Below are 11,829 nucleotides of genomic sequence, written 5' to 3' on the forward strand. Positions count from 1 at the left end.
GCCCTCCCGAGGGCTCCCCCTGCTTCGGGCGACAGGCTGCCGCCCCAAGCCTCGCGCACACGGTGGGACCTCCTGCCGGGCGCGCGAGGCTTGCAGGCATTCGCCCCATAAGACGCACCCCGATTTCCCCTTCATTTTTGGAGGGGGAAAAGTGCGTCTTATGGGGCGAAAAATACGGTAGCTCCTCAACAATATGTCATTTTCTCCCAACAGTGGCCAAAATAAATTGTATAAGTCAATATTCCAGTCCTTATTTTCATCTGCCCAAGGGGAGATCATTATGGGGGAGGGAGATTTCAGCTGGAACATATGTGGTGTCACTCCCCTCCCATAAGGCTTTTCTATAAAGGTTATACAAAGTCCTATATAAACAAATGCAACTGCTTCAAATTTTTAAAGAACAGGATATAAGCGATGTCTGGAGTGAGCTAAACCCATCATACATATTCATAGTGAGTTCTAAATTCCAAGTGCCTATTCTGATGTAGCCAAAGAAGAACCATTCTTGCGTTATTAATTAGTATTTATTGTTGTGTATTAATTGCCTTCTAAAAATGTCCCAGTTCAATGTAGAAAATGTAACAAAAACATTTAAAAACAGATTACTTTAAATATAATACAAAATTATTATATATGGCAGAGACCTATTCATTCAACTGGGACAGCTTGAGAGAGTGGAGGGCTGTCAGGGCTTGCCAGGCGTTTTTGTCCCTTGGCCCTTTAAGTAGGCCTCACCCCAGACCAACAGGCAATGGCTCCTGAGGAGACCATAACTGGACATTGTCTGGAGACTCCAGCTGTGGGAGGAGGTAGGAGCACTTTCCATTAGCTGTCTGGTGGAAGAGAGGGAACCCTATTGCTGTGCCTTACGCAGAATGAAGGTGGGGCGGGGTATAAAAAGCCTTAGAGAACAGGGTGAACATCCAGGGGAGGGAATAGGCTGGATGCCTAAACAAGGCTCTTCTATAGAGATTGGATATGGTTCTTGCTTCCCCACTGGAAGCTTTCTTCAGGCTGGGCCTAGACAGATTCTCCCTCCCCCCCCCCCCCCGCCAAACACCTGGAGAAGCATAGAAGCCCTCAATTTCAGCCTGCCAAGAGTATTGCGGCAGAATAAACCTGCCCCCTGTTGAAGGAGAGCCTCCCCTGGAACCCTTAGGCAGCTCTAAGATTTGACTTGCTGGGATTTAGGGCTGACTCCTGAGCGGAATGAACTAGAAAAGGGAGAGGGAGTCTTGGACACTCTGAAGAAAGAACTACAGTGGTACCTCGGGTTACGAACTTAATTCATTCTGGAGGTCCGTTCTTAACCTGAAACCGTTCTTAACCTGAGACGCGCTTTCGCTAATGGGGCCTCCCGTTGCTGCTACACCGCCAGCGTGCGATTTCTGTTCTCATCCTGGGGCAAAGTTTGCAATCTGAGGTACTACTTCCGGGTCAGCAGAGTTTGTAACCCGAAGTGTTTGTAACCCGAAGCATTTGTAACCTGAGGTACCACTGTACACTCAAGCAGACCCCTAGGAGAAGAGGAATCATCAAGCTTGGGTAAACCCCTCACACCCATAGTTTGCAGAAGTACACCTGCACATGATGGGGGATGGGAGGGAGGGAACCCAAAGGTGGGGGAAACTAAAACGCAGTCCAATGAGGTTTGAGCATGCTGAGTGGCCTTGTAGTATTGACTATTGAGAGCAGGGAGAGAGGGAGAGGCAGGAAAACTGGGCTGGATAATTGATAGAATAGAGTTTCCTGGAAAATGGCTTTGTTGGCTTACTGCATATTGAACCAGAGCATTCTGCACTGCCCTTTGGTTTTCCTACTTGTTTAAAAAGCCACATTGCTCTGTTTCAGGTTACTTAGACAATGTGAACTTTAGATCAAAAGTCACTAAACCTACTACTATGTCAATTTTTCATGTCCTTATCTACATACTTGTTTAATTTCCTGCTTGGCAGGGGGTTGGACTCGATGGCCCTTGTGGTCTCTTCCAACTCTATGATTCTATGATTCTAATTCTGCTTGAAAAGTATTCAGGGTTAAGATTAAGAACTCTCATCTCAGTTATGTTTATGGAAAGAACAAAGGAACTTACCTTATTTGAACAGAACTCGCTAAGTGAGGGCAGCATTCTTCAATAGCTTTAATCAAGCGAGACAGTGTCATATCAGGCCCCTAAATAAAGCACATGGAGAAACACGAAATAGTTAACAGCAATTTCTAGATGAATACAAAAGTAAACTGTACCAGCCCCAACATCTATAGCCATCTATACTACTACAGGAAAGAATGTGCCCAACTTTGCTTGTTGCACTTGCACTACAAGAATTCCCAAGCTGGGTAATGAAGGAAAGAAAAATAACGAATAGCTCCCTATGCATCCGAAGAACCCTACTGAAACTCCACCTTCCTTGCAGCTATGAAGGTGCAGCAGCCCTGTCTTCTTCACCTGGTCACTCTGGCACTGCCATCAAAGGCAGTCCTACTCCCAATGCCCAGTGAAGAGGGGCCAGGAAACAGAAGAAGAGAAGAGCGCTGTCAGAGCTAAACAAAGGAAAACCCTGACACCTCCAGTGAAACCTAACCTGCCTCACAGTGGTGTTGTGAGGGAGAGAGAACCATGCACACCGCCTTGAGCTCCTTGGAAGATGAAGGTGGCATATCAATGCAAACAAATAACAAACCATAAGCTTTCGCCGACGACAGTGCGCACGGGCATGAATCTGATGCCCCCGTGTATGTAGGTGTGTGTTGGATAATAAGCGGCGAGGAGAGAGAGGAATGAAGTGCAGAAGGGACAGAGCTGAACCCGCGTCCGGCAGCGTGGCCACTCGCCCGAGCGCTGCCCCGGCCCCCGACCCCCCGACCCCCGCTTCCCGGCCCCACCTGCAGCAGAGGCAGCAGCAGCCGGTTGAGGCGCCGCCTCTCGAGCAGGCTGAGGTGCGGCCCGGCCCGGCCCAGCTCGCCGATCAGCACCAGCAGCGCCATCTTGTGCGGAGTGACCCAGTCCTTGATGCCGAAGACGTTGGCGTGCACCACCCCGTTGGTCATCATGGGGTTGAAGTACAGGCTCTCGTGCACGCTGGCCATAGCGCCCCACAGACGAGCCGCGCACGCACGGGCGCTGCGCAAACGCCGCCGTCACCCCGGCAACCGCGCCTTCCTCCCGAGCCGCCCCGGCGCGAAAAGCCCAGGAGCCAATCAGAGCGCGGCTCCAGTACGGCGTACTTCTAGGTTGAAGTGGAAACGCGGGGCGCGAAGTGAAAGGTTCCGCGTTGCTTTGGTTCCATGTCAGGGGGAAAAGGTAGGGTATGTAAATAAATATAAAACCATAGCAGGGCTGTTCTGGCTTGGTCATTTACACAAAATGGAAGAGCTAGCCGCTAGGCAAACCAACTTTGTTGTTCTTTAGTCGTTTAGTCGTGTCCGACTCTTTGTGACCCCATGGACCAGAGCATGCCAGGCACTTCTGTCTTCCGCTGCCTCCCGCAGTTTGGTCAAACTCATGTTGGTAGCTTCGACCAACCATCTCGTCCTCTGTCATCCCCTTCTCCTTGTGCCCTCCATCTTTCCCAACATCAGGGTCTTTTCCAGGGAGTCTTCTCTTCTCATGAGGTGGCCAAAGTACTAGAGCCTCAGCTTCACGATCTGTCCTTCCAGTGAGCGCTCAGGGCTGATTTCCGTAAGAATGGAGAGGTTTGATCTTCTTGCAGTCCATGGGACTCTCAAGAGTCTCCTCCAGCACCATGGCAAACCAACTATGCATTACAAATATGTCTACAAGCATGACACGAATGTTGGCAACAGCGACCCCGCCTGTGCTACTCTCTTGCAGACGACAGCAGTGCCTGGAGACAGGCGGTCAAGTCGTGCATCCACGGTAGTGACCAAAGGAGGAATGACCGCTGGGAGGAGCGCAGTGAAGAAGAAATGCCATGCTGCATCAGCACCAGCACAACCAGATACCTTCATCTGCCCAGCTAAGGTTGCCACCCGTCTTATATAATACAGGATTGCCCTGTATTTCAGTGTAAAATTCTAGGTCCTGTGTTGAATCAATACAGGACACAGTTTGTCCTGTATGTCTGCTCTGCTGTGAGGTCTCTCTCTCTCTCTTGGGAGAGGGAGAGGACCTGAAATACAGAACAAAACTATCAATACAGGACGTAGCATTTTACATTGAAATACGGGATAATCCTATATTATATGGGACAGGTTGCAACTGTACATGGAGGCAGCAGATCTGATCTCCAAGGAATGCATTGCCTGCTCTTGCTGCGGTGGTGGTAGCAACAACTGCGGCATGCTCCTTGGAGGCTGGATGTGCCTCCTCCATAACAGCTCCACACCCCACACACCCATGCAATGCCATCTCTACAGCAGCCTCTCAGCATAGGATCATAGAATTGCAGAGTTTGAAGGGACCCAAGGGTCATATAGTCCAACCTCCTGCAATGCAGGAATCTCAGCTAAAGCATCCATGACAGATGGCCATCCAACTTCTGCTTAAAAACCTCCCAGGAAGGAGAGCGGATAGGAGGTGCTGCTGGACTCCTCCCATCCCAGGGAGGAAATGGCGGGGGTTGCTCTCTGGGGTCTCCTGGGCTCTGCACCTGCCTGGCCTGATTCACAAAGTGGGCCCCTCCCCTCCTGCAATGGCCTTTGAGTCCCACTTCAACCGTCCCATCAAGTAAGGTTGACTTGATTCCCACTCCTGTTCCCATGTACAGTGGTGCCCCGCAAGACGAATGCCTCGCAAGACGGAAAACTCGCTAGACGAAAGAGTTTTCCGTTTTGGAGGTGCTTCGCAAAACAAATCTCCTATGGGCTTGCTTCGCAAGATGAAAATGTCTTGCGAGTTCCTCCAGGTTCCCCCCCCCTTTTTCTAAGCCGCTAAGCCGCTTATCAGCTGATCCGATAAGCCGCTAAAAGCCACTAATAGCGCTAATCCGCTAATCCGTCAATGGGCTTGCTTCGCAAGACGAAAAAACCACTAGACGAAGAGAATCACAGAACGGATTCTTTTCGTCTTGCGAGGCACCACTGTAGATCTTTATTCCCCCTTGTTCCTGACATAGCTCTTCGCTCACACCTCTTCTTCTCTGCAGGGAGGGGGAGTATTCTGTGGTTTGCCTCAGGTACCAAAATGTCTTGGGCCGGCCTTGGGTAGCACTGTAGCAGACATTCAGAGGAAGCTCTTTAGGGGCTGCGCAAGTATCAAATTGCACCAAGGCCTCTGGGAACAAGCAGTGTAATGGCTGATTCCCATCCATGGAATCACCAAACCTAGCTGATACCAGTGGCGTACAGGAAAATTATTTGTAGGGGGACAGTTAGAGCCAGAGGTGCCAGCTTGAGAGGACAATTGGGTGTGAGAATCGCACCTCCTTCCCTAACATGGGCAGAAGCTTCCCAGGCTTTGGGAAGGAGGCACCAGGGGAACATTTAGAGGACTAGCCTTGTCCCCCTAGTGTACTGACCATTATGTCACTGGCTGTTACCCAGCTCTGTCTCTATCCTTGGGAGAAACACATAGATAGGTTTCTTTTTAGGTGGAAAACAGGAATCAAGGAAACCAGACAAGTTTCATGTGAGTAAAAGTGGAAAATAATTTTAGGTGGCTTGGTAAGTAAAAGTAAATAGAAGCCAAACTAGACAGCTTCACATAGCAGTTGGAGGGAGCTGTGAGGGAACATTCTCCAAGTTTGATTGTCTGTTACCTCCTCTCCCATTTGCGCAAATACGGATTTTGGAATTTTTCTTATGGGCTTTTTCTTACAATACAATGTGACTTCTTATTGAACAGGCACAGGATCAGGATGGGCTTCCCAAAATATGTTTAAGGGAATAAAATGCTAAGTTTGTGGAGTAAAAGTTGGAATATTTTGGGGTCTTACATGGAACCTATTCCTATTTTACCTCATAATGACCCTGTGAGGTAGGCTGGTCTGAGAAATAGTGACTAATCTAAGATAACCAGGGATTTTATACCATGTCTCCTCCGTCCAAGTCTGGAATGTTTATTCATGGCACCATGCTGGCTATTATTTCCATATTACAGGAATGGCAGAGAATTAGCAGTTATTTAATCAAGTGACATCTGAACCAGCAGCTTCCTAGCTCACAGCTAATGCTTTCACCTACTATCCTTAACAGTGGTGCCATGTTTGTAAAAACAAATAACACTGATAAAACAGTAACATCACGACGATGCAAAACCGCCCTTGCAAACGGAGAGAACCGCTTTCTGCAAACCTGGCTCCCCCCAGGCAGCCTTGACATGCCTCATTGTCTTTGGAGTTAAAGTCAAAGAGTTCAAGTTTCTCCTAGGGAGAAGCAGAGAAGGGGAGGCTGGATACTGACCCCCCCCCGTGCCGCTTCCGTTGGAAAGGGGGTGTGGCTTAAACAGCCTGGTTGTCCCGCCCCTTCCCATTGTGCCCCACCCCTTTCCCTGCAAGGGTTCAGGTGAGTGCAAAACGCGTTGGGGTGCAGCAGGCATTTTGGGGTGGGGGCTGGGGGAGGATGAAATGCCAGTGGGATGATGGAGGGGGAGATAGCAGGCAGGGAAGCTGCTGGGCAGAGAACCCTCCCCCCCCCAAAAAATGAAGGGAGGTGGGTGGGTACCCATTTCGAGTATTCCTAATAGCAATACAGAAATACAAATATTTCCTCAATTTCAGCTGAATTTCCTGCATTCCAGGGGGGTTAGACAACCTATTTCTTAATAGGTTTAATTGGGTTTGCTGCTTTTGTAACTAGATTTGTAATGCCTTTTAGTCAAATACAATAAATGAATGATTGATTGATTGGTGGAAAAGTGCTTTTTGGCTGCAGAACATATTTTGCTTCCTGCTGAGTGTATTCCATTTGTAAATTGAGTCCCCTGCTGCTATGGGAAAGCACATCTTGGTTTAAGAATGCTTTTGGTTTAATCCGGAACGGATTAAGTTCAAAAACCAAGGTACAACTGTATATTGAAATAAGTGTGTTGAATCAAAAGTCTTAACAAAACATCCTTAAACAATGAAAAGGCAACAATCATTTCATTTCCTACACCCTTTATTTTACACCACTGTAAATTGTAAAAAATAAATAATTGCTGTTTGCTATTTAGATCAATCCGTACAGCCCGTTGAGTAGAGCACAAGACCCTTAATCTCAGGGCCGTCCTTTGAGCCCCATGTAGAGCAAAAGATTCCTGCAGGGGCTGGACTTGAAAACCCTCGTGGTGTAAAATAATGGAATGGAACACGCTCAACAGGAAGCGAAACATGTTCTGCATGCAAGGCAAAGTTCACAAACCAAAACACCTACTTCTGGGTTTGCAGCGTTCTTAAAGCTGTTCTTAAACCAAGGTACCACTATATAAGCGTCAACAGACTGACCTTTTTAATAGGAAGCTACTCTTTATGTTTCTAAGCAACTCTTTAACTTTCAATTAATTCACCAATTTTATAATGGCTCTTAGTACCATTAAATAATGCCTTACAGTGGTACCTTGGTTTATGAACTTAATCCGTTCTGGAGACAGGTCTTAAACCAAAGCAGCGGAAGGCAGAGAGGAGGGGGAGAGCAGCTGTAATCTGGAGCTGGGAACAAAGGGAAGGAGAAAAACAGTGCCAGAGTGAGAGACAGCTGTGTGAGAGCTCCAATAGTGAGCCAGATGTTGGAATGCAGGAAACATTCTCTCCCAAAACTCGTAGGATCTCAAAAGTGGCCATTTCACAGGAAAGATACCGGAAGAGAAGGTGGGGGCTTCTGTGCTGGGGAAGGGGGAGTAGCTGTGTCCAGGCAACTCCATCTTCTGGGGAACGAGGAGTAGAGGAGCTCCATCCTAGTTTGTTTTGTTTGTTTTTTTAATTATTATTTTTTAAAATAATTTTTATTGAATGGTTTTATGTTACAAAAAACAATACAGCCATACTACCACTAAATATAATTAAGAAATAAAAATTACATACATCAATATTTAGTTTGTTAATTGTTATTTACCGTCCTATTTCCTCCCAAACATTGCATATAACAACACACATATGTGCACACACCCGCACAGAAAATGATAATAATGTACAATAATGAAAGTAAATATTCTCCCCCCTTTTATCTTCCAAAATCTTTTCTTCAGCTTTTACTTCCTGTCAAGTCCCTTTGCATATGTTTTATCTTACATTTGAATGTACACAATTTAAATTTAATTTTTTTTGCTTTTCAACATTTATCACAAAAATAACATAACAAAATACACAACAAAGAAAAAACACACACACCACACTACAATAGACTAAACACACAAGGGGGGAAAAGATTATCTCTTCAAATATCCAACTTTCATCACATTGATGACTGACTTCCTCGAATCTCCTCTAACTGAATTTCATTATATCACCTTTAGAACAGTTCTCCAAGTTCATATTTCTAATAATATTAACTCCTTTCATTTACTAACCTCTTCTCCTTTATTAATATTCTAATAAGGTAAAGGTAAAGGTACCCCTGCCCGTACGGGCCAGTCGTGTCCGACTCTGGGGTTGCGTGCTCATCTCGCTTAAGAGGCCGGGAGCCAGCGCTGTCCGAAGACACTTCCGGGTCACGTGGCCTTAATATTTACTACCACGTATCCTTATTCTACCCCTAAGCCTATTTGTTACTTCCAATGATTTTCTATTTATCTTATATTACAATATTTAGCTAAATGTTCTTTTAATTTCTTCCAATCCTCTTGTGTCTCCTCTTTTTTTTGGTCGCGGATTCTTCCAGTCAGGTTGGCCAGCTCCAAAAAGTCCATCATCCATCCTAGTTTGTTGTTTTAACAATAAATCTGAAATAATTAACAGCCAGAGTCGTCTCGCGTTTGTGGGAGAGACCAAGCCATAACACTTCTGGGGCCAAGGTGCAGAGGGACCTAGCGCCGCTTAGCGCCAGCCGCGGCAGCGTCACCCAAAAGCAGAGAAGGGGGTCCTTGATGCTGCAGTTATGTGTGTGACAGACAGTACTGCTCAAGTGGTAATAAGCGCTGAGCTGTGTGAAAACACATCTGGTTTCTGGGGACTTCTCTGTGTGCAGAGAAGACAAAGAGACACTCTTGTTCCCCAGCAGAGTGAGAGACAGCCGTCTTTGTGCCTGTGGCAACCAGGCAAATGGCAGTGGGTCTAGTTGTTGGCGGCGCAATTCCTATCGGTCGGCCGGAAAGGCACCTCACCACCTGCCCCCATTCGCTTTCAGTTCTCTGCAACTCCGCCAAACTCCAGCCCTGGTGTGCCCTCCCCACAGAAGGAGAGCCACGAGGTATCCCCGAGTCCAGCCTGCTCTTCCCCATCCTCTCCCAACCTTGTGCCGATGCTCTCTTCTCCTTCGCTGTCCCGGGGATCAGGAGACAGGGAGTGGCCCTGCGGGCTGCCGGAGCTCTGCATGCTCTCCCCGGTGAGCTCAGCAAGGCACCCCGGGGCTTGTAGTGCAGCTGCTGGGCCAAGTGACCGAGCACAAAGAGAGCCCCCAGCCTCCATGGCTCCAGCGACTGCAGCATCAGTGACCCCCTTCTCCATCCCTTGCTGAGCGATCACTCACCGGGGAGAGCATGCAGAGCTCCGTAGCCAAACACCCACATGCTTCTTGCGCTGTTGGGTCTCTTCTCCTTCACTCTCCTGGGGATCGGGAGGCAGGGGGCTCTCTTTGGGCTCTTGGGCTTGTAGCAGGAAACCCCCCCCCAATCATTTAGTTTGTACAAACTTCACACATACTCACACTCACACACTACATACACTGCGCTTCTGTTATAAATTCAAAGAAAATCAACCATACATCGGATTTGCACTGTTCCACTTTTATTTTACTCCATGAAGGAAGGACTACAAAATGGGGAAAGTTCGATACAGGGCAGCCATAATCCCTTGAGCATACCAGCACATCCACAGGAGCCCTGCCCAGTTGCTATGCCAACCCTGATGGTCCTAGACAGAAGACCATCAAGATCACAAAGAACTTGCATATGGGAGTGGATTCAGCACAGACTGGAACAAAGGACGATAATTAGTTCTTCCCTCTGGGGGCAGGAAACTGCAAACTGTCACCTAGAAAGTATTCATGGGGAGGGGGAAAGGGGGAACCAGCCAGGTGACAGGACACTCAGGTTACCACCACAACTCCTCCCTCAACCCCTCCTTTCTGTGATGTATGTATGATGTTTCTGGGGGTGGTCTTGATCTACAGGGTGGCAATTTCAAAAGTCTTTATAAGACCTGGCACACCATTTTTCTGAGTCCTTCCTCTCTCCTGCAAGTGAGGGGAGCACCCTGTTGCAACAGATCAATAAAGGCCAAGCCTACAGGCTGCTGTTTTCCTCCAAGTTATCCTGGTTGGTGTCTTTGTTTTTGTCCAAGGGAGCCCTCGGATTTTTCCGTTAACAGGCTCTACATCCTCAGCCCAGGCGTCATCATGGGTTGGCTCCTTCCCTCAATTTTTATATAAATGATGTGATTTCCTTGTTGAAGATTCATTCCAGGTGCTTGCAGTCATGGGGTTGTTGTCTATCACATGACGGTGTATGTTTTCATTCCACAACGTGGGAAGTGACGGAGACAGGATGTTTGTGTTACTGTGTTCTTTTGTCCTTTGTTCTCTCTCTTTACTGTCTGATGAGAAAAAGGAGCTAAGTCAGAATGCTCCGAGTGTTTTACAGTGGTACCTCGGTTTAAGAACTTAATTCATTCTGGAGGTCCGTTCTTAACCTGAAACTGTTCTTAACCTGAGGTACCACTTTAGCTAATGGGGCCTTCCTGCTGCTGCCGCGCCGCTGGAGCACGATTTCTGTTCTCACCCTGAAGCAAAGTTCTTAACCCGAGGTACTATTTCAGGGTTAGCGGAGTCTGTAACCTGAAGCGTCTGCAACCTGAGGTACCACTGTATATGTAAATAAATGTAGATTAGCCAAATGCTGAGCTACTGAGTTCTGTTACGCGGACTGCGCAAACTGTGTGGATCTGTAAGTGTGATGATGTCTGTTGGCATCAGTCGCTGTGATGCCTGGGCAGAAGAAAGCTTTTGAAGCTCCTGAACGATTGACCAGGAGGGAGAGAACATGTCACTCGAGCATGTGTCTCTGCCAGGGTCCTACTCAAGAGTAGGATGACGCCCTAACATTCCTACCTTCATAATATGAATTCTCACCCTCCAATACTCACAGGAAAGCATATTCTGGTGCTGCTTTACGCAGATGATGCAGCTACCCTCTCAAGATCCCTGATAGGAGGAGGAGGAGGAGGAGGAGGAGGAGTTTGGATTTGATATCCCGCCTTTCACTCCCTTTAAGGAGCCTCAAAGCAGCTAACATTCTCCTTTCCCTTCCTCCCCCACAACAAACACTCTGTGAGGTGAGTGGGGCTGAAAGACTTCAAAGAAGTGTGACTGGCCCAAGGTCACCCAGCAGCTGCATGCGGAGGAGCGGAGATGCGAACCCGGTTCCCCAGATTACCAGACTACCGCTCTTAACCACTACAAAAGAGCCATGAAAACACGGGCAGCATATTGTAATGAGAGCCAATTGGAATTCAATTACCAGAAAACCAAAATCATGGTTTTTGCCAAGAGGCCCAAACTACGTACATGGTACATCGATGGTCACAAGATCGAGCAGGTCACCTGCTTCAAATATCTGGGTATAGCCCTTTGCTCATCAGGAAGCAGAAAAGCCCACCACAGCCACTACGTTCAATGTGCAGTGAAAAATATAATAACTACTCTAGGCTTTAACCCAGATTCTACTTGACATGAGGTATGAGCAAGCAAAAATAAATAAATTAAACAGCGTGTGGAAGACACACATTGTCCGGCACATCT

General features: G+C 47.5%; 1 protein-coding gene across 2 annotated transcripts in view; it reads right to left on the reverse strand.

Moving 5' to 3' along the window:
- Window positions 1-3,370, reverse strand: part of LOC308575811 (anaphase-promoting complex subunit 5) — a 32,542-nt gene extending 29,172 nt beyond the window's left edge. Inside the window, exons 1-2 of one of the 2 annotated variants that reach the window (XM_081174825.1) lie at window positions 2,884-3,111; window positions 2,093-2,172 (exon numbers count right to left, since the gene is read on the reverse strand). In XM_081174825.1, coding sequence (XP_081030951.1) covers window positions 2,093-2,172; window positions 2,884-3,087 — 284 coding nt within the window. In that variant the 5' untranslated portion in view covers window positions 3,088-3,111. Of the gene's footprint in view, window positions 1-2,092; window positions 2,173-2,883 lie in introns of both variants that reach the window. The other variant, XM_081174824.1, reaches the window with a different exon arrangement.
- Window positions 3,371-11,829: the final 8,459 nt, after the last annotated feature.

The sequence above is a fragment of the Podarcis bocagei genome, assembly GCF_964188305.1.
Source record: "Podarcis bocagei genome assembly, chromosome: 16".
Lineage (NCBI taxonomy): Eukaryota > Metazoa > Chordata > Lepidosauria > Squamata > Lacertidae > Podarcis > Podarcis bocagei.